The sequence below is a fragment of the Anolis carolinensis genome, chromosome 2 (assembly GCF_035594765.1).
Source record: "Anolis carolinensis isolate JA03-04 chromosome 2, rAnoCar3.1.pri, whole genome shotgun sequence".
Lineage (NCBI taxonomy): Eukaryota > Metazoa > Chordata > Lepidosauria > Squamata > Dactyloidae > Anolis > Anolis carolinensis.
In genome coordinates, this window is record NC_085842.1 from 188,720,913 (window position 1) to 188,744,100 (window position 23,188).

The following is a 23,188-nucleotide window of genomic DNA, read 5'->3' on the forward strand; positions in this document are numbered from 1 at the left end:
AAACTGCAAGTCGTTTCTGGAGTGAGAGAATTGGCCGTCTGCAAGGACGTTGCCCAGGGAACGCCCGGATGTTTTTGATGTTTTTACCACTCTTGTGGGAGGCTTCTCTCATGTCCCAAGGAACGAACTGATGAATCACCACACACAAATACTTCTTTGGACACACAGTCCAGCAATAACTCAATTTACACAAGGAATCAAATTATCAACTTCAGGGGGAAAACACTGCACACAGTCAATGCAACCATATTAAACAGTATCCAGAGGCTGCAGTGAGGGAGGTGGAATCTGGTTCATCGATGATGTTCAGAATTGTGACATCCCAATGTGTTTACATTTCTTACCTTTCTCCTTAATGGCTGTTTTCTGCACTTCAGGTATCAGAAAGCTATAAACCAGTTCTGCCACAATCTCTTCGGACTGCAGATGACTTCGACTACAAAAAATTATGCATGTTAAAAGACTGTATTTTTCTCCTTTTCCCCTCTTCCCTACTTCCCTTCTGTTCCCATCCCATTAATTCTACAGAGCAGATGCACAGAACTAGAGTTAATAACATCAATATTGTATTTGACTAAAGGAAATCATGTCAGGCATTGGTTCCTTTCCCAAAGAAAACAGTCGAGATGGGATTGTATCTGGCACTCTAAAGTTTGCTATGTTTTATTTTTCCTACTTCTCCTTTTTCTTTTCCTCATCACAATCCAAACATCTGATCTCTCCTTAGGGAATGTTCACATATAAAGGGAATCTTTCAGGTTCCAGAATTTGAGGGTCTCAAAGTAGATAATACCAAAGGGCCAAGTGGGATACATAGAGCCAAAACTTATTGATGGGACAGCAAGGCATGGAAGTATCTGATCCCAAATGACCTGAGACATTGACACAGTCCTTACAGTTGCAGTGGTTTCAAGATCAAGATAGAGATGGAGAAACACCATAAAAGAGCAAGACTTCCAACACATTCATAGAATCATAGAATCATAGAATAGTAGAGTTGGAAGAGACCTCAAGGGCCATCTAGTCCAACCCCCCGCTAAGAAGCAGGAAATCGCATTCAAAGCACCCCCGACAGATGGCCATCCAGCCTCTGCTTAAAAGCCTCCAAAGAAGGAGCCTCCACCACGGCCCGGGGGAGAGAGTTCCACTGCCAAACAGCCCTCACAGTGAGGAAGTTCTTCCTGATGTTCAGGTGGAATCTCCTTTCCTGTAGTTTGATCTCCTTTCCTGTAGTTTGAATTCCTATATACATCTGCTATTTTGGATGCGATTTCTTGGAAATACCCGTATCTCCTAATGTAAAAGCTTTAATCCTGCCAGTCCTACATGCAACATAAACTTTTGTACTTTCCAAGTGCCCCTGTAGATCAAACTGATGAATGCTTATGACACAGTAAAATGGTTACTCTAAAAAGGTCCACCAGATTTCCCTTTCTGTTGCTTCTACTTCCTTTGAAGCCCATACCGTGATTCCATTTCATAAGCAATATTGTTAATTTCAATGGCCACTCTTTGAATCTCTTCTTTGGCTTGGTCATTGGCTGTCGTTTCCATGTTGCTCAAGATGACATCTTCTAAGTAGGAATCAACTGTGATCTGGTGTACCTTCACAACCTGGAAAAAATACCCCAAACATAGTCTGTGTGCTGGTTCCAGTCCTTTTTATAATATTGCTGGTCATTTATACCATGGGAGCTACTATACTAGCTCTTTCCTCTAAAATGGTTAAAACTGGGTTCATATATTTGTATGGCTCATCTGGATTATGCTATTTCCACATAAAAGTCTTAGACTGTTTTCTGTACTATGCAACTAAGTGTTTTATTCAAACCTGATCTTGGGTGATTTTTTTTAGAAAACTTCAGGAAACTTACTATATTTTTCACGGCTGCTGTGTTTAGTAGGTTTTACTGATTCATGTTGATCCTACTGGGGCATAATTAGTCATCTTCCCTTGAAAGATTTCAGTGTGATTTTCCCATGCCACCACGGGGAAGATGCTTGAATTATTGTTTTCTTATTTCCCAACTTCCTAAATATAGTGAACTATTTTTCTATTTTAAAACAGAGGAAAACAATATCAAAATATCTCCCACTCCTTCTTCAGCAGGACTATAGCAATAAACAGGGAGGCTGTTCTAGAGAAAATCATTACTCATTGCCTACCCAAGATCAAAAGAAACAAAAGCAATTACTGTATATACTCGAGTATAAGGCGACCCGAATATAAGCCGAGGCACCTAATTTTACCACAAAAAACTGGGAAAACATTGACTCCAGTATAAGCCAAGATACCAATAAAATTACATTAATTGAGGCATCAGTAGTTTAAATGTTTTTGAATCTTTACATCAAACTGTAATTTAAGATATGACTGTTCAACTCTGATTAAACATTATTTTCATCTTCTTCAATGTAAATGTGCTTATGTATCCTTTTAATAATAATAGAGTGAAATAATAAATGTAATAATAATAATAATAATAAATAGAGTAAAATAATAAATGTATTAATAATAATAAAAATAGAGTAAAATAAATGTAAAAGTAATAACAATAATAGAGTAGAATAATAAATGTAATAATAATAATTAACAGAGTAAAATAATAAATGTAACAAAACCAATAACAACAGAGAAAAATACGGTAATAAATATACCATATAAGCCAACCTGAATATAAACCCACCAGGACCCTCACCCGAGTATAAGCAGAGGAGAGTTTTTTTCAGTGCTAAAAAAGGGCTGAAAAACTAGGCTTATACTTGAGTATATACAGTAAGTCAGATGAATGTTAAGTAACACATGTCTAGCTGAAACACCACACACCTTTACTGACTAGAACTTACTTTTAAGCAGATATTATAACAAGAATGGGCAAAATGTCATATTGTTCTGGATTACTTTTTTTTTAACCCACTAGAGGTATGAATCTCCTTTTCTGGAAAGTAGCTCTACAGTAGTTAACCAAAATACAGGAGAAGAGAAGAGAAGAATACTTTTAAAAATTAGAAATGGGCTTTTGATCACTTTCTCCCACCTACTCCTTTTTTGGAGTCCCTATGCCCCTAGAAGAGTCCTGGGCCAGACAATTGCCTCCTAGATTTATTGCAGTTGTCCACAAGACTGCATTAAATGCAAACCTAATTTCAATGTCATTTGAAAAAGATTGTGGCAAAATGCCTCGATAGCAAGGAAGGATCCCATATGAAAAGAGTTGTGCCAGTCCTGTGTTTCCCTATCTCCAGTTAAGCATGTGTTAAGCATCCTCTTCTTAATCAAACTATCCATTGTCAGTTGCATGCAATTGTTCTCCATTAACATAATGTTCTGAGTACACACAAAAGTACATGTGGATAATAAGAGCATCTGAGAGAAAAAGGATGAAAAAGTGAACAGATCTGATCAGATGCTTTTCCCACCATGAGCTCCTCCCACACGAATCTTGCAAGTTGGACCCCAATCTCCCTCCTCCTCCCTTTCAGAAAAACATTTTTCAATATAAAATGCAAAACACGGACAGTTGAGTCAATCAATAGTGAAGACCAAGGCAAACTCAACTGCCCAGTGGCCAGAGTTTAAGGACACACCTGTTTAAAGATTTCATCCTCTTCCCTTCTGCGCCTCTCCTCCACCTGGCGCCTTCCGCTCTCCTCTGCTTCTCTCATTCGGCGCTGTCTTTCAGCTAGCATAGCAAAAGCATGGATCCTCCGCTCCTCCTGTAGCCGAATTAACTCTTTGGATAGGAAGTCAAACATGTTTGCAAGTGCTCTCCCCTCGACACGAGCCAGATGCTTTTCCATGAGACACACCTAAAGGCAACACAAAAGCAATCCATTACTATACTTACATTCTTTTTATTTGTTTCAATGTTTACACAGCACTTTTCAGAGCCAGCTCTCCCTGTGACTCGAGGCAGGGTACAACATTGTTAAAACAAACGATAAAACACACACAACATTATGCACAGCGTTAAAATACTATATATATATATATGTATAGATAGATATACACACATATATATACACACACACACACACACACACACACAGAATTCAAACTCAAGGTGGGAATAAATAATTATCTAAATCATTACTTCTGTCACAAAAATACCTTTCCCTATAATACATAGGGTTTCTGTAACAGCTACTGGATAGTAAGGTAAAGGTAAAGGTTTCCCCATGACATTAAGTCTAGTCATGTCCAACTCTGGGGGTTGGTGCTCATCTCCATTTCTAGGCTGAAGAGCTCAGCAGTTTAACCCACTGCGCCACTGGGGGCTCCCTACTGGAAAGTATTAGTCCTGTATCCTTTTACTCTATGACAACAAGTTCCTAAAAGCTCATCCAACATTGTGACCATAATATCCATCTCAAAAGCAGGCACAACTACTTTTAAGACACTGGAAACATAATGTCTTGAAACAGACTGGGATTGAATCTTGAGTTTTTACTTTCTGGCCCACCTTCTAGAATGGCTGCTTGGCAGGCCTGTAGCGAGGGGGGGGGGGGGGGGGTTAGGGGTTCAACCCCCCCCCCCCCCCCGAAATTTTTCAGGTTATAAAAAAAACCTGGTTTACTCATGAATTTTAACTGGTTAACCAAATCCCCATGCTAAGTCTATGAGATGCAAAACATTAAGAGTCCCTCCAGGCACTATCTCAAGGAGATATTGACAGGTTTGTAGAATACACTGAGGTATTCTTTCAGGTCATGTATTGAAGACATGACTCCTCTTTCAAGTGGTAAGTTGAAATGCATGTAAGGCAGGGGCTCCTATCACTTTCAGGTTTTGTTGCACATATTTTTTTTTATAGAAGACAGACTTCAAATAAAGTACTTGTGATCTCCTCCTATTTTCCCCACCCCATCCCACCCACCTTGTGTTCATGCAAATCCCGCTGCCGTTGCAATGCCAAAGTAACTTGTTTCTCAGCCTTCTTCAGCAGTTGTCCGTCCTGTTGGAGTGCATGAGTAGTGCGCAACTCCCGGATTAGTTCCAATCGCTTCTCCTTCCCTTCAAACATCTATTTTTAAAGATAAGAGATGAGGGGAAATCAATGAAAGCGAACTAAAACGACATCGAATATTCTCTTCCACCATATCTTTTCAACTTCTTTATTTTTAAAAGTATGCTTATTCAGAGCTTCCATATGCTCTATAACAGGGCTTCTGCAGGTTTTCTACTTGAGACCCTTTTCTGCCACAGAAACTTTTATGTGACCCTAGATATATAGTTATCTATATATATGTAAAGGAGTAATGGGGTCCGTTCCTCCCGCTAAACAACAAAAGTACAAGCCCCAGAACCTAGAAATTTGGCAACACAACCCAACAAAAAAGAAAAAGAAAAATAAAGTCCTAATTAGAGGGAGAGGAATAATTGTTTTTATCCAATTGCTGCCAGTTAGAAGGCTAAGCTCCACTTGGTCTCCTAGCAACCCACTCAGCCCAGGGGACAGGCAGAGTTAGGCCTCACTTAGGCCTCTTCCTCACTGCCTATAAAATACAGATTATCAGATTTGTACTGGATTATATGGCAGTGTAGACTCAAGGCCCTTCCACACAGCTATATTACCCATTTATAATCTTATATTATCTGCTTGAAACTGGATTATCTTGAGTCCACACTGCCATATAATCCACTTCAGTGTGCATTTTATACAGCTGTGTACAAGGGGCCTCATATAATCCAGTTCTAAGCAGATTATAAGATTATAAATATACAGTAGAGTCTCACTTAGCCAACATAAACACCCAGGCAGAACGTTGGATAACTGAATATGTTGGATAATAAGAAGGGATTCAGGAAAAGCCTATTAAACATCACATTCCCTCACGACCCTATCTGCTGCCAAACATGTCTATGCCAGGCATCCTCAGAGATTAGGATCTGTTTGAAAACAGACAAGTGGGATGTTTATTTCTATCTCACCAATGATATCCAGGATGGGACAACTCTTATCTATCTGAGGCGACTGTGAATGTTCCATTTGGCCACCTTGATTACCATAGAATGCCCTTGCACCTTTAAGGCCTGCCTATTTCCTGCTTCGGAGGGGGAATCCTTTTTTGGAAGATGTTAGCTGGCCCTCAATACATCATGTCTGGAATTCCCTGATGGCTCAGTGATGTTCTTTAGTTAACTGTCCTGATTTCACAGATTTTTTAAATACTGGGAGCCACATTTTGCTCATTCCAGGCAGGCAGGAACCAGGCTTTGAAGCTACAAGGCTATTCAGTGCCAATTCCAACATTCACACTTGCCTAAACCAGACAACACTTCTTTCTTTCAACCTGTTCATTCCACAGATATATAAATCCCACTTGCTTTTTGTTACAACACATTTCACAACATCTGAGGATGCCTGCCATACACGCAGGCAAAACATCAGGAGAGAATACATTTGGAACATGACCAGGCAGACCACAGAACTCAGAGCAACCCAATACAAAGAGAAACAAAAATAATAAAATAAATACAAAAAATACATTAAAAAACAAAATAAAATACAATTTAAAAAAACATAAATAAACATAATATAATCAAATAATAAAATATAATACATGCAAATAATAAAATAAAATAATAGAAATACAAATAATAAAATAAAAAATAAAATAAATACAATAAAATAATAAAAAACACTAAAAATATTAAAAACACTAAAAATTAATACAATTACTATAATAACAAAAATAACTAAAAATAATACAAGAAAATAATAAAATATAATAAATAAGAAGATAAGTTACAATAAAATTAATTAAAAAATACAAATAACATCAAATAAAAATTCCACAACAATTTTTAACCAATACCACCACCACTTTGCCACAGCAACCCGTGGCCAGGCACAGCTAGTAGTTATATATAAATTAAACATTTACTGATAAGAAACCAGCATTTGCAAGGCTTGCTAAGCAGGCTGATTTTCCTTTTGGTAGAGTCCACTATAAACACTGTGTGTTGTTGCTAACAGATTTGTGTAAAGAGGCAGCGTTCAGAAACCTTTTTTTATTGCCAAATTTTTCATGACCCCATTTGGGGTCAGGACCCATAGTTTAAGAAGTAGTGCTGTATAAGAATTAATCATATAAATAATTGTATTTTACAACAAGGAAACAAGCAGCAAACCTTTCTAAAAACAGAATGTACATTATTTTCACATCTTGGAACAGCAATATAGAAGGTTAGGAGACTCTGCATAATAATAATAATAATAACAACAACAACAACAACAATAATGTGACAGCACGATTGAGGAAAAACAACTAGAAAAGCTGGCACAATATGAGGATTTAAAGATCGAATTGCAAAGACTGTGGCACAAGCCAGTCAAGATGGTCCCAGTGGTGCAGTGCCTTGGCCTGCACTTGAACACAATTGGCGCTGACAAAATTATCATCTGCTAATTGCAGAAGGCCACCTTACTGGGATCTGCACGCATTATTCGCTGATACATCGCACAGTCCTAGACACTTGGGAAGTGTCCGACGTGTGATCCAATACAACAGCCAGCAGAATGTCTGCTGTGGACTCATCTTGTTGTGTTTCAAATAATAATACTGTAATAATAATAATAATAATAATAATAATAATAATAATAATAATAAAGGTTTGGATCATTGATGTCACCATCCCAGGTGACAGTTGCATTGATGAAAAACAACAGGAAAAACTCAGCCGCTATCAGGACCTCAAGATTGAACTTCAAAGACTCTGGCAGAAACCAGTCAGGTGGTCCCGGTGGTGATGGGCAAACTGGGTGCTGTACCAAAAGATCTCAGCCGGCATTTGGAAACAATAGACATTGACAAAATTACGATCTGTTAACTGCAAAAGGCCACCCTACTGCGTGCATCATCCGAAAATACATCACACAGTCCTAGACACTTGGGAAGTGTTCGACTTGTGATTTTGTGAAACGAAATCCAGCATATCTATCTTGTTTGCTGTGTCATACAATAAAATAATAACAATAATAATAATAATAATAATAATAATAATAATACATTGTTTTATTACCTGCCTCTCTGGATGGCTTGAGGCAGGAATACAACAAAGTTAAAACATCTCAACATAAAATACATACAATAAAATACATAGTTTTAAAACACACCAATATAAAAACATACAATTAACATATAGCAGCAACAGAATGTAAATCAAAACTCATGATTGAAAGTTGACTGGGTAGGCCTGCTGGGAGAGATGGGTCTTCAATTTCAACTATAGCTACAGTTGCTAAAACAGTGGGGAAAATGTGGTCCCTGGGATGTTTTGAGGGCATTAAGCAATATACACTCTCAATAATGAGAAATCCATCCAATTTATTTGATATCAAAATGCTTACCAGCGTGTTGCTGGGGTACTGGTAGGAAATTTTGCTATATTTCAGGATGCCTAGGCAAAATATTACCCAGGCCCAGACAGGACTTGCCATTAGATGGCTGGACACTACAGAAAATACTGACAAAGACACATAGAGGAGTACCATGTTTTGAAAAGCTCTGCCGCGAATTAATCTCTGTAGTGTAATCACAGCAAGTTCTCTCTCTTCTTCTATCTGAGAAATACAACAGAAAAAATTGTTATAGTCAACTGATTAAAAAAAATAACTAGAAAGACATTTGGGGGAAAGTAACATTAAAAACATCTATATAAAGACTGCCTAGATTACAACTCATATTTTGTACTGTGACTTTAATACCTATATATACCAGCTAAGCTAGTTTATATTATAGGCCTCCTTATTACAAAGTTATGGGTAAGGAAAGTGAAAACCGTTCAAGGAATACAACTTACAATCAGGTTACATACTGGTAACATTTTAAAATTAAAGCAAAAATGCATTTTTAATGATCCACAAAGCCCCTTTTTAAAGTGCCTTTTTAAAGCCAATTATTTCCCAAATGGAATACAACAATGCCATCAATAAAGCAACAACAATAAGATGAAGAAAACAAAGATAAAACAAGCAAATATCTCTTTCGTAAATGACAAATTGCGACAATTAGCGATATTTCAAAAACAGAAAGAAGGCTATAAGGTGCACTGGCTAATATCTTTTCAATTAAGAGAAAGATTCAAGGATAACATTAAAAGATTTAATTTTAAAAGAGAAAGCAGAATTTGGAAAAAAAACCTGCTATGTACTGATAGCAAAAATATATAAACTTCTACTAAGACTGAAGAAAAATATAGGCCAAAATACTAAATTTAAACAATAGTGGAGCAAGGACTTAACATTTACTTGTGAAGATACTGAAGAAAATATTTACAAAATGATGCACAGGTGCATGATCTTTGATAAATTAGAAAAATGAGTGAATAACTATTACTGGAAATGTAACAAACATATTGGGTCCTTCTACTTGTGGGGGACTGGAGAAAAAGCAAGGAAGTCAGAAAAGAGTGAGAAGCCAAGAGTGAGAAGTGGATGCGATGAGAACACTTTACTGTTGGTTGTTTTTGTCTTGTGTGAGGTTTTAGATAGATAGATAGATAGATAGATAGATACAAAGTATTTTTGTTGTTTCTTATAATTGAAGTATCAAGTATGATAAAAATTATATATATAACAAATGATAATAAATGATAAATTGTGTCTCAATTTCAGAAAATGTGTAAGGTGCTCTATATAAGTCTCTCCACATATATTTACTAGGCTTGCTCAAATAATTCGTTTTCCCCGTTTACCGTTATTGATTCGTTATTTTCGGGTTTTTTGAAGCAATATTGAATCTTGGTTGTCCACACGCCTGGATATCGCGGTTTCGAACCGCGATTGGCCGTTTTCCGTAATGGCGCCTTTTTTTTCGTTTTTAAAAAATGCTTTGTCAAATCATCCAAACTTTTTTAAGTCCACTGGGGCAATCTAGTGTGTTGTTTGCACCTTGTAGCCAATCAGAGAGCACGTTTAACCAGGGGGAGGGGCTGGTAGGACGTGCTTAATGAAAACAGCGTGCACACGCCTCGTGGCTCAGTCGCACTGGGAATTTTGGAGAGGGTGGAAGGGTAGATTAGATTTTGGTGCAGGCAGGCAGGAAACATTGCTGCGTCACAGCATGGCTGTGTGAAGACCAGGACAGGAGAAAAGGTGGGGTGGTCTGTGGCTGAGTTTGGTGGTGTGGGTCTTAGGTCTTTCTATTTCTTTTGTTGTTGCAAAGGGCTGTCCTGTGGGTGTTTTTCCTGTTCAAAATACAACTCCTTTGGGGGAAAGAAAAGGTTCCCTTTGTGCCTTTCCCAGTCTCAAACACCTCCAGGGCTGCCTGTGTGTGTGTCTGCCAGGGACGCTTTGGGAAAGAGTTGCATATCCCATACTTTGCTGTTCAAAATACAACTCCTTCGGGGGAAATAAAAGCTTGCCTTTGTGCCTTGCCTTCCCCAGTCTCAAACACCTCCAGGGCTGCCTGTGTGTGTGTCTGCCAGGGACGCTTTGGGAAAGAGTTGCATATCCCATACTTTGCTGTTCAAAATACAACTCCTTCGGGGGAAATAAAAGCTTGCCTTTGTGCCTTGCCTTCCCCAGTCTCAAACACCTCCAGGGCTGCCTGTGTGTGTGTCTGCCAGGGACGCTTTGGGAAAGAGTTGCATATCCCATACTTTGCTGTTCAAAATACAACTCCTTCGGGGGAAATAAAAGCTTGCCTTTGTGCCTTGCCTTCCCCAGTCTCAAACACCTCCAGGGCTGCCTGTGTGTGTGTCTGCCAGGGACGCTTTGGGAAAGAGTTGCATATCCCATACTTTGCTGTTCAAAATACAACTCCTTCGGGGGAAATAAAAGCTTGCCTTTGTGCCTTGCCTTCCCCAGTCTCAAACACCTCCAGGGCTGCCTGTGTGTGTGTCTGCCAGGGACGCTTTGGGAAAGAGTTGCATATCCCATACTTTGCTGTTCAAAATACAACTCCTTCGGGGGAAATAAAAGCTTGCCTTTGTGCCTTGCCTTCCCCAGTCTCAAACACCTCCAGGGCTGCCTGTGTGTGTGTCTGCCAGGGACGCTTTGGGAAAGAGTTGCATATCCCATACTTTGCTGTTCAAAATACAACTCCTTCGGGGGAAATAAAAGCTTGCCTTTGTGCCTTGCCTTCCCCAGTCTCAAACACCTCCAGGGCTGCCTGTGTGTGTGTCTGCCAGGGACGCTTTGGGAAAGAGTTGCATATCCCATACTTTGCTGTTCAAAATACAACTCCTTCGGGGGAAATAAAAGCTTGCCTTTGTGCCTTGCCTTCCCCAGTCTCAAACACCTCCAGGGCTGCCTGTGTGTGTGTCTGCCAGGGACGCTTTGGGAAAGAGTTGCATATCCCATACTTTGCTGTTCAAAATACAACTCCTTCGGGGGAAATAAAAGCTTGCCTTTGTGCCTTGCCTTCCCCAGTCTCAAACACCTCCAGGGCTGCCTGTGTGTGTGTCTGCCAGGGACGCTTTGGGAAAGAGTTGCATATCCCATACTTTGCTGTTCAAAATACAACTCCTTCGGGGGAAATAAAAGCTTGCCTTTGTGCCTTGCCTTCCCCAGTCTCAAACACCTCCAGGGCTGCCTGTGTGTGTGTCTGCCAGGGACGCTTTGGGAAAGAGTTGCATATCCCATACTTTGCTGTTCAAAATACAACTCCTTCGGGGGAAATAAAAGCTTGCCTTTGTGCCTTGCCTTCCCCAGTCTCAAACACCTCCAGGGCTGCCTGTGTGTGTGTCTGCCAGGGACGCTTTGGGAAAGAGTTGCATATCCCATACTTTGCTGTTCAAAATACAACTCCTTCGGGGGAAATAAAAGCTTGCCTTTGTGCCTTGCCTTCCCCAGTCTCAAACACCTCCAGGGCTGCCTGTGTGTGTGTCTGCCAGGGACGCTTTGGGAAAGAGTTGCATATCCCATACTTTGCTGTTCAAAATACAACTCCTTCGGGGGAAATAAAAGCTTGCCTTTGTGCCTTGCCTTCCCCAGTCTCAAACACCTCCAGGGCTGCCTGTGTGTGTGTCTGCCAGGGACGCTTTGGGAAAGAGTTGCATATCCCATACTTTGCTGTTCAAAATACAACTCCTTCGGGGGAAATAAAAGCTTGCCTTTGTGCCTTGCCTTCCCCAGTCTCAAACACCTCCAGGGCTGCCTGTGTGTGTGTCTGCCAGGGACGCTTTGGGAAAGAGTTGCATATCCCATACTTTGCTGTTCAAAATACAACTCCTTCGGGGGAAATAAAAGCTTGCCTTTGTGCCTTGCCTTCCCCAGTCTCAAACACCTCCAGGGCTGCCTGTGTGTGTGTCTGCCAGGGACGCTTTGGGAAAGAGTTGCATATCCCATACTTTGCTGTTCAAAATACAACTCCTTCGGGGGAAATAAAAGCTTGCCTTTGTGCCTTGCCTTCCCCAGTCTCAAACACCTCCGGGGCTGCGTGTGTGTGTGTCTGACAGGGACGCTTCCTGATTTTCCCAAGCCAACTTTGGGAAAGAGTTGCATATCCCATACTTTCCTGTAGAACTGGAAAGTACAGGTATCCCCTTGTAAATAAATAAAACTAACTAAATGTTATAGACTACGCTTTTGCAACAGTATATTGGCCAGAATATAACACGTTGCCAATCAAGATTCAACAAATATTTCCCACCAGTAACACAACACCTTACCATCATCCCTTCTGTTACCTGAAAACACTCCCCTTGTCATGAAGCGCTCAGCTGTACGCGGGTCTGGGGGAGCAAGTCCTGGTAGTGGTCAAGCCACGGCCAGGACACTGTGGGGGGCCAAAAAAGTTAAGGTGGGTCCCATACGTCTGGAACGCCGAACTATGGGAGTGGGTGGACTTGATGAAGAACCAGGCTGTTCTAATGCAGACAGTTCACAGGCATCCACCCGGAGCCGGCTGTCGCATGGAGCTGAGACAACTGGACGATCATTGGAACATACAGGTGTTGCCGTCCTGGAACTACAGGTGGTGGATAGTGAGGATATAGATAACCCCACCCCTCCACCAGCTACTGACAGTGAGGAGGAGGTAGAGGAGGTACTACCATCAAAACGTAGACTTTCTCATGCTGCTGAAAGGGTGCCCACGACTCCCATCTCTGAGGGCGTCGCCACAGTGGCTGTGGGGAGGCCAAGGTCATTTATTTGGGACCATTTCCATGTCCACTCTCAGAGTTCTACTTTGGCAGTTTGTAGACACTGTGGGGCAAACATCAGCAGAGGCAGAGACACGAGACATCTTGCGACCTCGGGGTTGAGCTCTCACATGAAGCGACACCATCCCTCCATTTCGCTTGGAGGGGGAACTGCAAGCCCTTCCAGTGGCAGCCTTAGCACGCAAAGTTCACCAGGTGAAGATAGTGGAAGGCGGACACAGTCCACCATGGAGGATTGGGCCATTCCATTACCCAGAAAGAAAACGGGGGAAACATTGCTCACACCCCAGCAGATAACCCACCGGATGCTTCCACCGGAGCATCAAGGCAGCCCGGCAGCTGAGAGACAGGCAGAGCCTTGAAGGCCTCCCGCAGCACAAGCTGCTCCAGGACGTCTCGACTCGGTGGAATTCAACCTTAAAAATGCTGGAACGCATGGTCGAGCAGCAGAAGGCGGTACACGGCATCTCCCTCACTTTGGTTGCGCCTGTTAGCAAGCTTGTTCCAACTAAGCAAGAGTGGGACACCATCTCCCAGCTAGTAGACGTACTAAAGCCATTCAAACATGCCACTGAGACACTTTCGGAATCAAAAGCTCTTCTGAGCCAGGCAGTGCCCATGGTCTTGAGGCTAAGGAGGCACCTAGAAAGGCTTGGGGCCGGTCGACACCGCCGGTCCAGGAGGTGGGCTGACACCGCCGGTCCAGGAGGTGGTGAGGAGGTTGTCCTTTGCTGTACGGAAACGGCTAGAGCCACTTCTTTCCAGCAAGGTCCATATGCTGGCGGCCTTGTGTGATCCACGGCTAAAGTACAACGTCTGCCCAAAAGACTTTACCATGTGGAAGGCCCAACTTGTTGACCTTGTGAGGGAGGTCTTTGCTGCCAGGGTGGAGGAAACGGCCACAGCGGCCCCTCTTCCAGAACTGCCTGTCACCCCAAGCACTAGCGCTAGTGGCGAGACGGAAAGTCCCGCGGAGCCGGTAGGGGGTTGCCGTAGGGATACGGATCTCCAGCCGCGAACAGGAAACGTTTTCTTTGCAGAGACGGTGGCCATACTTGCCTGCTCTGAAGAATCCTCTTTGCTGGCTTCTGCTCAAAAGGTAGACTCGGCCGAATGCTCGGTCAACAGGTACTTTGAGGAGCCTCCTGAGATAATTTCTTGTGATCCATTGTCCTATTGGGCTTCACGCGAACACATGTGGCCGGATCTGTCGCACGTAGCCCGCCAGTTCCTCAGCTGTCCTCCCACCAGCGTCCAGAGCGAAAGGGTCTTCAGCATAGCGGGAGATGTAGTCACGCCCCACCGCAGCTTGCTGGACCCTCAAACAGTTGAGAAACTTGTTTTCCTGAAGGCCAACCTTCCTGTGTTGAATTTCCCAGATTTGGATTTTGAGGCCGACTGCTCCTAGAGCAACAGTTCTCCTCCTTTAACCAACTCTGCTTCAGAGTAACTTTGGCCAATTTTTTGGGCGTCCGGGCGGGGGGGTGGCCCCTTTGGACTCTGTCCAACAACTCTCTCCTCTATCCTACAATGCTTTCCTCTCTCTTTTCCCTTCCTTTCTCCTCTTTTTCATCACTCAACGTTGCCCCACTGACGTTTTTGGGTTCATCCATCTCAAGGGGCCGTTTCACGAATCATGTAATCATGGAATCATAGAAAAGTAGAGTTGGAATAGAACTCATGGGCCATCGAGTTCTCCCCCAAGACAGACGCAGGAAGTTTCATTCAAAGCATCCCCGACAGATGGCCATCGAGCCTATGCTTAAAAGCTTCAAAAGAAGGGGCCTCCAACACAGTCCGGGGGAGACAGTTCCACTCCCGAACAACCATCGCGGAGAGAAGTACTATCTTTCATTTGTCCCTGTTGAACTTAATATACTTTTGGCCCATCTCTGTATTCGGAAGTTACAAAACGTTTTCTCTCATGTAATACTGGCTCTGTAGAGGTTGAACGATATTCTGTGGAAAATTAGACCATAAAAGCCAAGGTAGATAATGCTTCCTCTTTGTGTTCTGTTCGGATTTCATTCAATTCCCTTTTTATTTGGGGGGGGGGGGGGAATATTACCATCACGAGCCATGACTGTTTGGTCTTCTACAGATCCTCGCAGCTCCTGTACAGAAAGAGCACTGTTATATTTGATGTGGATACTTCAGATAATCATTTCAGGTGTAGGAATACGCCAGACTCTCACTTTACAGAGGTATACTATCTGTCCATCTGAACCTTTGAGGATGTCTTTATCCACTGGAATTACTACACCTCGACTTGGGACAGAACTTCTCTAAATTGTCATCTTTCAGTGTCCCATTGTCTAGAGCGGGTGTGGTTGCCGCAGTGGTCATGGGACGGCCGCCTTTGGGTCCCCTAGCCCTCTGCCCGCTTACGCGGAGGGTGCCTTTATAACTCGGAGGGGGGAATCATCAAAGACAGTGGTACTCCTCCGCCTTTGCCAGCATTTCTCCAAATGGTTGTCTAGTGTCCCTTCTCCTTTATATGCCGTGGTCTATGCTGTGGTCGTTAAACGGCCGCTTTTGGGTCCCCTCCCCCTTTGACCTGGCACGCAGAGGGTGCCGTTCCCCCTTCAGGGCGTGTTCCTTTGCGGCTGCTTGCAATGTGTGGGCGCAGGTTACCCAGAGTGGGAACTGCCTTTTGCTGGCTTGTTGGCAGGACGATAGAAGAGGTACACGGCCTTCCCCTGGGGTGGTGGGGTGTTGCTGTGGGTAGAGGCTTAAGTCGCAAAAACAAAAAACTTTGTGGGAGGGCCGTGCCGAATTCTCCGGGATGCATGCCGGCCAACTGTGGCCGGCTGGCTCAGGGTGGGGTCTTTGCTGCCCTTTGTTTTTTTCCCTTACTTTTCTTTTCTTTTTGCTGCCTCTCGGACTACGTGACGCCAGACTCTAGAGGTATATGCCCTACCCCCTTCAGGGCGTGTTCCTTTGCGGCTGCTTGCAATGTGTGGGCGCAGGTTACCCAGAGTGGGAACTGCCTTTTGCTGGCTTGTTGGCAGGACGATAGAAGAGGTACACGGCCTTCCCCTGGGGTGGTGGGGTGTTGCTGTGGGTAGAGGCTTAAGTCGCAAAAACAAAAAACTTTGTGGGAGGGCCGTGCCGAATTCTCCGGGATGCATGCCGGCCAACTGTGGCCGGCTGGCTCAGGGTGGGTTCTTTGCTGCCCTTTTTTTTTTTCCCTTACTCTTTTTTTCTTTTTGCTGCCTCTCGGACTACGTGACGCCAGACTCTAGAGGTATATGCCCTTCCCCCTTCAGGGCGTGTTCCTTTGCGGCTGCTTGCAATGTGTGGGCGCAGGTTACCCAGAGTGGGAACTGCCTTTTGCTGGCTTGTTGGCAGGACGATAGAAGAGGTACATGGCCTTCCCCTGGGGTGGTGGGGTGTTGCTGTGGGTAGAGGCTTAAGTCGCAAAAACAAAAAACTTTGTGGGAGGGCCGTGCCGAATTCTCCGGGATGCATGCCGGCCAACTGTGGCCGGCTGGCTCAGGGTGGGGTCTTTGCTGCCCTTTGTTTTTTTCCATACCTTTTTTTTTTTTTGCTGCCTCGGACAACGTGACGCCAGACTCTAGAGGTATATGCCCTACCCCCTTCAGGGCGTGTGCCTTTGCGGCTGCTTGCAATGTGTGGGCGCAGGTTACCCAGAGTGGGAACTGCCTTTTGCTGGCCTTTGGGTAAAACGATAGAAGAGGGTGGAACGATCAAAGACAGTGGTACAGTCTCCCATCACCCTGAGAGGTTGTGATTGACGCTGTTGCTGCGGAACGTCCGCCTTTGGTTCCCCTTGCCCACTGTCCGCGCACACGGACGTTGCCGATTGCCCGTCAGGGCGTGTGCCTTTGCGGCTGCTTTCAAGGAGTGGGCGCAAGTTCCGTCTCGTGGAAACTGTTTCTTGCTGGTCTGTTGGTAATAACGAGGGTGGAGTGATCACAGACTGTGGGACAGTGTCCCATTCACCTTAAAAGGAAGTGTACTCAACGATGTGGCGGCAGAACGGCCGCCGTTGTTTCCCCTCGCCCTCTGGCCGCGCACGCGGAATCACTGAAAGAAGTGGGACACCTTGGCCTTTACCACTTCTCAAAATTGTCTTCTTTTACTGTACCATTGCCTTGTGCGGGTGTAGTCGAGAGCATGTGATGATAATCTTACGCAGAGTAAGAAGTAGAGAATCAATCCACTCAGAAACTCTTTTGCTATTAAAAACAATTACTTAATAATGCCTTCATGTTTCCTTTGGAATCAACATTTCTGCTTTGTTTCTACTTTGAATTACTTTCTACTCCATTACACACTATATCTTTCATAATTGTACTTCCTCAAGTTTACTTAAACTGTATACCAACTGAAGTCATTTCCCTCTATCCAGGTCATCTGCAGGAGAACTTTAATAACCCCTGAAGAACACACTAGTCTTCCCTGCAGTGGAACTGCATGGAAACATGTGCCTAACATCAGAGCCTTAAAACCTTCCTCCTCCAAAAAGCATTATAGGTCTGTGTGGTCGTTTGTAGCCTATTTAAGAATAGGTTGACAGGCCAATAGTATTTCGCACTGTATAGTTTTTTAACTGTCAAACTACCTCCTCTTCAGTCCTCGGACTAGAGCCGTGTTTTTACACCACTGTTTTTTAAGCTGGTAATGCTGTATGCTGACTGTGACTTCAGTTATATCTTATGTCTTATTGACCCAACATGAACACAGAAGAGTCTCACTGTTCAAAGCCGAACGGGCCTACCAGTGCTGAAATAAGCAAATTTCTTGGATTGGACTTGTTGAAGAAAAGCATATAACACATCATATCAGGTTATTATTTTCCAAATAAAGCACCATAAATGCATGTTATACAACCAAGGAGACATAAGAAGTCGTTCTATATGCTGAAATGATATGTTGCTATTGCTTACTTTATGAATTTAGCTGCAAAATATCACAATATAATGGAATCATTGACTACAGAAATGGCTAGATTTTTCCAGAGGCTAGACGGTTTGCTGTTATGGAGTGTATCTTTGTGTCATGGGTTGTGGTGTGTGGGCGTGGGGCCGGCCAACGGTGGCCGGCCCCCCGGGTCTGATGGGCTTGGGCCCACATTTTGAAAGCAGACGTGAAGAAAGCATGCCCTTCCCCCTGTGGGTTCAGCGGTGTGGGCGTGGGGCCGGCCAACGGTGGCCGGCCCCCCGGGTCTGAGGGGCTTGGGCCCACATTTTGCAAGCAGACGTGAAGAAAGCATGCCCTTCCCCCTGTGGGTTCAGCGGTGTGGGCGTGGGGCCGGCCAACGGTGGCCGGCCCCCCGGGTCTGAGGGGCTTGGGCCCACATTTTGCAAGCAGACGTGAAGAAAGCCTGCCCTTCCCCGTGGGTTGCGGCGTGTGGGCGTGGGGCCGGCCAACGGTGGCCGGCCCCCCGGGTCTGAGGGGCTTGGGCCCACATTTTGCAAGCAGACGTGAAGAAAGCCTGCCCTTCCCCGTGGGTTGCGGCGTGTGGGCGTGGGGCCGGCCAACGGTGGCCGGCCCCCCGGGTCTGAGGGGCTTGGGCCCACATTTCCTTTTTTTTTTCTTCTCTCTCTTTCTCTGGGAAGCGTGCCGGCCAACGGTGGCCGGCCTAGTATTTTAAAGTGTGGGCCTTTTTGGCGGTGGCTTTTTCTGTCTTTTCTTTGGTCTTTGCTGCCTCTCGGCCTACGTGGCCGAGTTTCCCCCGATGCACCGCCTCTCTCTTCTCTCTCGGCTGTCGTTCTTTACCCCTTTATGCGAGTTTGCACCGAAGCCTCCTTTGGGGCGGCGGCCCCTCTTTCTTCCTGTCTGGGAATCGTGCCGGCCAACGGTGGCCGGCCTAGTATTTTATAGTGTGGGCCTTTTTGGCGGTGGCTTTTTCTGTCTTTTCTTTGGTCTTTGCTGCCTCTCGGCCTACGTGGCCGAGTTTCCCCGATGTACCGCCTCTCTCTTCTCTCGCCGGCTGTCGTTCTTTAGCCCTTTATGCTATTTTGCACAGAAGCCTCCTTTGGGGCGGTGTCCTCTGTTTTTTTTTCTCTCTCTCTCTCTCAGGGATGCGTGCCGGCAAACAGTGGCCGGCCCGGCTTAATGTATGGGCCTTGTCGCCTGTGGCTTTTTTCTTTCTTTTCTTTTCTTTTCTTTTCTTTTTGCTGCCTCTCGGCCTACGTGGTCGGGTTTCCCACGATGCACCGCCTCTCTCTTCTCTCGCCAGCTGTCGTTCTTTACCCCTTTATGCGATTTTGCACAGAAGCCTCCTTTGGGGCGGCGGCCCCTCTTTCTTCCTCACAGGGAAGCGTGCCGGCCAACGGTGGCACGCCTAGTATTTCAACGTGTGGGCCTTGTCGGCCTACGTGGTCGACGTGTTTCCCACGATGCACCGCCTCTGTCTTCTCTCGCGGCTGTCGTTCTTTACCCCTTGGTGCAATCTTGCACAGAACCCTTCTTTGGGGCGGCGGCCTCTATTTCTTCCAGTCAGGGAAGCTTGCCGGCCAACGATGGCCGGCCTAGTATTTCAGTGTGTGGGCCTTGCCGGATGTGGCTTATTCTTTCTTTTCTTTTATTTTCATGAAATCAGCGGGGGAGGATGGGCGGGTTGTGTTTCCACAGAACACCACTCAAAGAAACAGTTAGCGGTATCCTATACTGTTCTAAATTGCTCGACAACAAAATGATAGAATCATAGAAACATGGCACCAAACATCATATAATCATAAAGCTAGAAGAGACCATCCAGTCCAACGCCATTCTGCCATGCAAAAACAATATACAGTAGAGTCTCACTTATCCAACACTCGCTTATCCAATGTTCTGGATTATCCAACTTATTTTTGTAGTCAATGTTTTCAATATATTGTGATATTTTGTTGCTAAATTCGTAATTACTACGTAATATTACTGCGTATTGAACTACCTTTTCTGTCTAATTTGCTGTTAAACAAGATTTTTTGGGGCTTAATTTGTAAAATAACCTAATTTGCTGTTCAAAAGGCTTTTCCTTAATGTCTCCTTATCATCCAACATATTTGCTTATCCAACGTTCTGCTGGCCCGTTAATGTTGGATAAGCGAGACTCTACTGTATCCAGAAATATCTGATGCTGTAACCGATATATCATTTACCGTCCCGGAATACTAGCCAGATGGCCCATGAATGGTCACAAAAGTCATAGAAATATGGTCACAGAAGTCATGGAATAATAGAAACATGGTCCCTAAAGTCATAGACTCAAAGAACCAAGTAACAGAATCATCCCAAAAGTCCTAGAATCCTAAAATGATAGAATCATAGAATCATGGCGCCAAACATCATAGAATCATAAAGCTAGAAGAGACCATCCAGTCCAATGCTATTCTGCCATGCAAAAGCAATATAACACTCTTGCAGGCTTCATCATTACTGGATCCGTCCTTCAGGACTTTGGCAAACGTTGGATGTGCAATGTTGCTATTTCATCCAAGGCAGAAATTCAACTCATTCTTGGATGGACAAACAGAACCACAACTGCTAACGTTCCCTTAAGGCAGTGTTTCTCAACCTGTGGATCTCCAGGTGTTTTTACCTACAAGTCCCAGAAATCCCAGCCATTTTACCAGCTGTTAGGATTTCTGGGAGTTGAAGGCCAAAACATCTGGGGACCCACAAGTCGAGAACCACTGCCTCAAGGGAGAAACTGTGGCATTACCTCCGAAGTGAAAAAATTGGAAAAACCAAACTCTTCCTTGAAAAGCTGTGATTGTCTAGACATGTGGGGGTTAAATCTAGGGCAAAGGAGGGTAAAAATAGATGGGAGGGTCCAATGTGAAAGGTTTGGAACCCCTCCCCTTATATATAAAACAAAGACTCCGCCTCCAATATGTGGCATTCAGTGTGTGTCCACACCAGTGTAGAATTGGCACCATGCTCTCCAGATCAGCCATGCACGTGCCACATTATGCCCCTTCCATGTTCAGGGAGTTTGACAGATGGAAGGGCTATCTGAGCCTTGCGAAAGTGGTTACGGAGATCATCGCGGAACGCAAGAAGGTCCCATTTCCATCTCAGAGTTGGGACACAATGGAGTACGACATGCAGCTAGTCCTCAACGAGGACAACTTTGAAACAGCATCACAATGGGTTAATGGAAGCAGTTCCAGCAGCAAGAGCTCCAAAGGTAGTGCCAATGGCCAGGCTTCCCAAAACAAGGAGATTTGCAATTTCTGCAAACACAACGGGGAATCCAAGCAGGTCTATTCGTCCCACCGGCTGAAGGGGATGGACGGCACCGTGGAGTGCCCCATCTTGCGCAAATACACCTGTCCGCTCTGCGGTGCCACGGGCGAAAAGGCCCATACTTTAAAATACTGCCCACTGAGCCAAGGGAAGAGGTCGCTGTATCGCAAGTGCGGACGTAACTCGGCTGGACGCAAGGTGAGGAGATAAGAAGATCAGGAGAAGACCGAAGCATTTATTCTTAGTTTTAGTTTGACTTTGTAAAAGAACAACATTTGATTTCGAGCATCATTAACACTCTTTACATTTCCTCCCACTTTGTTTCAGGTTTGGAGAATGGAAGCCCAATTCTCTTAGACTACATTTGTGAGTCCAGAAATGTTTTTTTATGTATATTGTTGCCTTCTTTCACATTTGTTGTACCTAGGTTATATTGTGTTTCTTTTAGATGTGTCAGTTGCCTAGTGTGATGACTCATGGGCCCTGCAGTCCTATTCCTGACAGTATTGTGGCAGATGAGGAGGAAAATATGGAGTTTTCCCCAGATTTCCGGTCGGAGTCAGAGCCTTGGCAGCTGCCTGAAGTTCTAGTCCAAGAACCAATTAAACCTGACCTTGGTGGGAACTCTCCCCCTTATGGGAGAAAACAGGCTTACACGACTGATAGAGGATCGAGAGAAAAATTTAGAAGTAGTGCTCGCCTTGCTGCCAAATATGCCACTGATTAGAAGTATTTCCCCTGAGAAAATACGGGGAGTCTTGCACCTGCAAGCTGGTTTCCTTCGCTCCCTGTTCTCTAGGGAAAGTGATTGTTGTTTGGGGAAACGAGACCCAATATAGGGAAATTGCGCGAAGGATTCCTTGCGGAGTCAATTCGTCAGCTCCTGGAGAGAGGTCATGTGTGTGTGGACTTCGAATCCTGTTCCTTGCCTCCTGAATCTAGTTCCAAGCCTTGTCCTCGTCTCACGGATTTACCACAGATCTTGTTCCATGCTTCAAGTTGCTTTGCCTTTAGCCACAGCTCCAGCCACGTTCCAAGTAACTTTCAGCCTTGTGTCAAGCTTCATTGGATTCAAGACTTTTGCTGTTTTCCCAACGCTTTGCTTGGCAAAGCGTGTGTTGCGGTTATTGGATTATAATCTTTGGACTCTAATATTTCATATTGGACAATAATCTGCTGGACTATATTTGGCCTCATTTGAAAGGTCTGCTTCTGAACTTTATTCTACACTTGTTTTTATTGACTTTATATATTCCTTTAATAAAGATATTAGATAGAATCTGGCCTCAGTGTATGGTTATTGGTGCCCAGCAGCCTAGATCCTGACACCTTGTATCATGCTTTTTTATACATATAATCATGTTTTTTACATATGTAATATCACGTTCCTTTTACATCTGTAATTGCCTTATATCATATTTTATATTGTGTTTTATATATGCAGTTACTTTACATGTTTCTTTTATGTATGGATGTATAATTTTTACATGTTTAATTATATTATTTGCAACTATAATTGCCTAATATCATGCTTCTTTTATATATGCAATGACATCATGTTTATTTAACGTATATAAGTGCCTTATATCATGTCCGGGTTATCATGTGTGTCTCCAGAGGGATGCAGCCCTATCCTTTGCAGGGAAAATATAGAAATATCTTCTAAATGGCTACTGTCTAGAATTTTGTTTTGTAAACAAAGGAAAAGTTTATATGCTATTGGAAAGAAAGATACTATTTTATGTTTAAATTTTGGAAAGGAATAGAATTGGTTATTATTACTGTGGTCTAACCTTCAATTGTTTGCAAGTTGTTCTAAAGTTTGGATCGTAGAGTTTAATAAACAGAGTTTATGGTTTTGGCATCAAA

General features: G+C 43.9%; 1 protein-coding gene across 1 annotated transcript in view; it reads right to left on the reverse strand.

Annotated features, from left to right (window-relative positions):
* The window catches only part of cfap91 (cilia and flagella associated protein 91), a 78,791-nt gene that overhangs the window by 14,520 nt on the left and 41,083 nt on the right, over nt 1-23,188 (reverse strand). The window contains exons 12-16 of the mRNA XM_003226782.4: nt 8,496-8,567; nt 4,878-5,024; nt 3,589-3,810; nt 1,466-1,614; nt 345-436 (exon numbers count right to left, since the gene is read on the reverse strand). Coding sequence (XP_003226830.2) covers nt 345-436; nt 1,466-1,614; nt 3,589-3,810; nt 4,878-5,024; nt 8,496-8,567 — 682 coding nt within the window. The remainder of the gene's footprint in view (nt 1-344; nt 437-1,465; nt 1,615-3,588; nt 3,811-4,877; nt 5,025-8,495; nt 8,568-23,188) is intronic.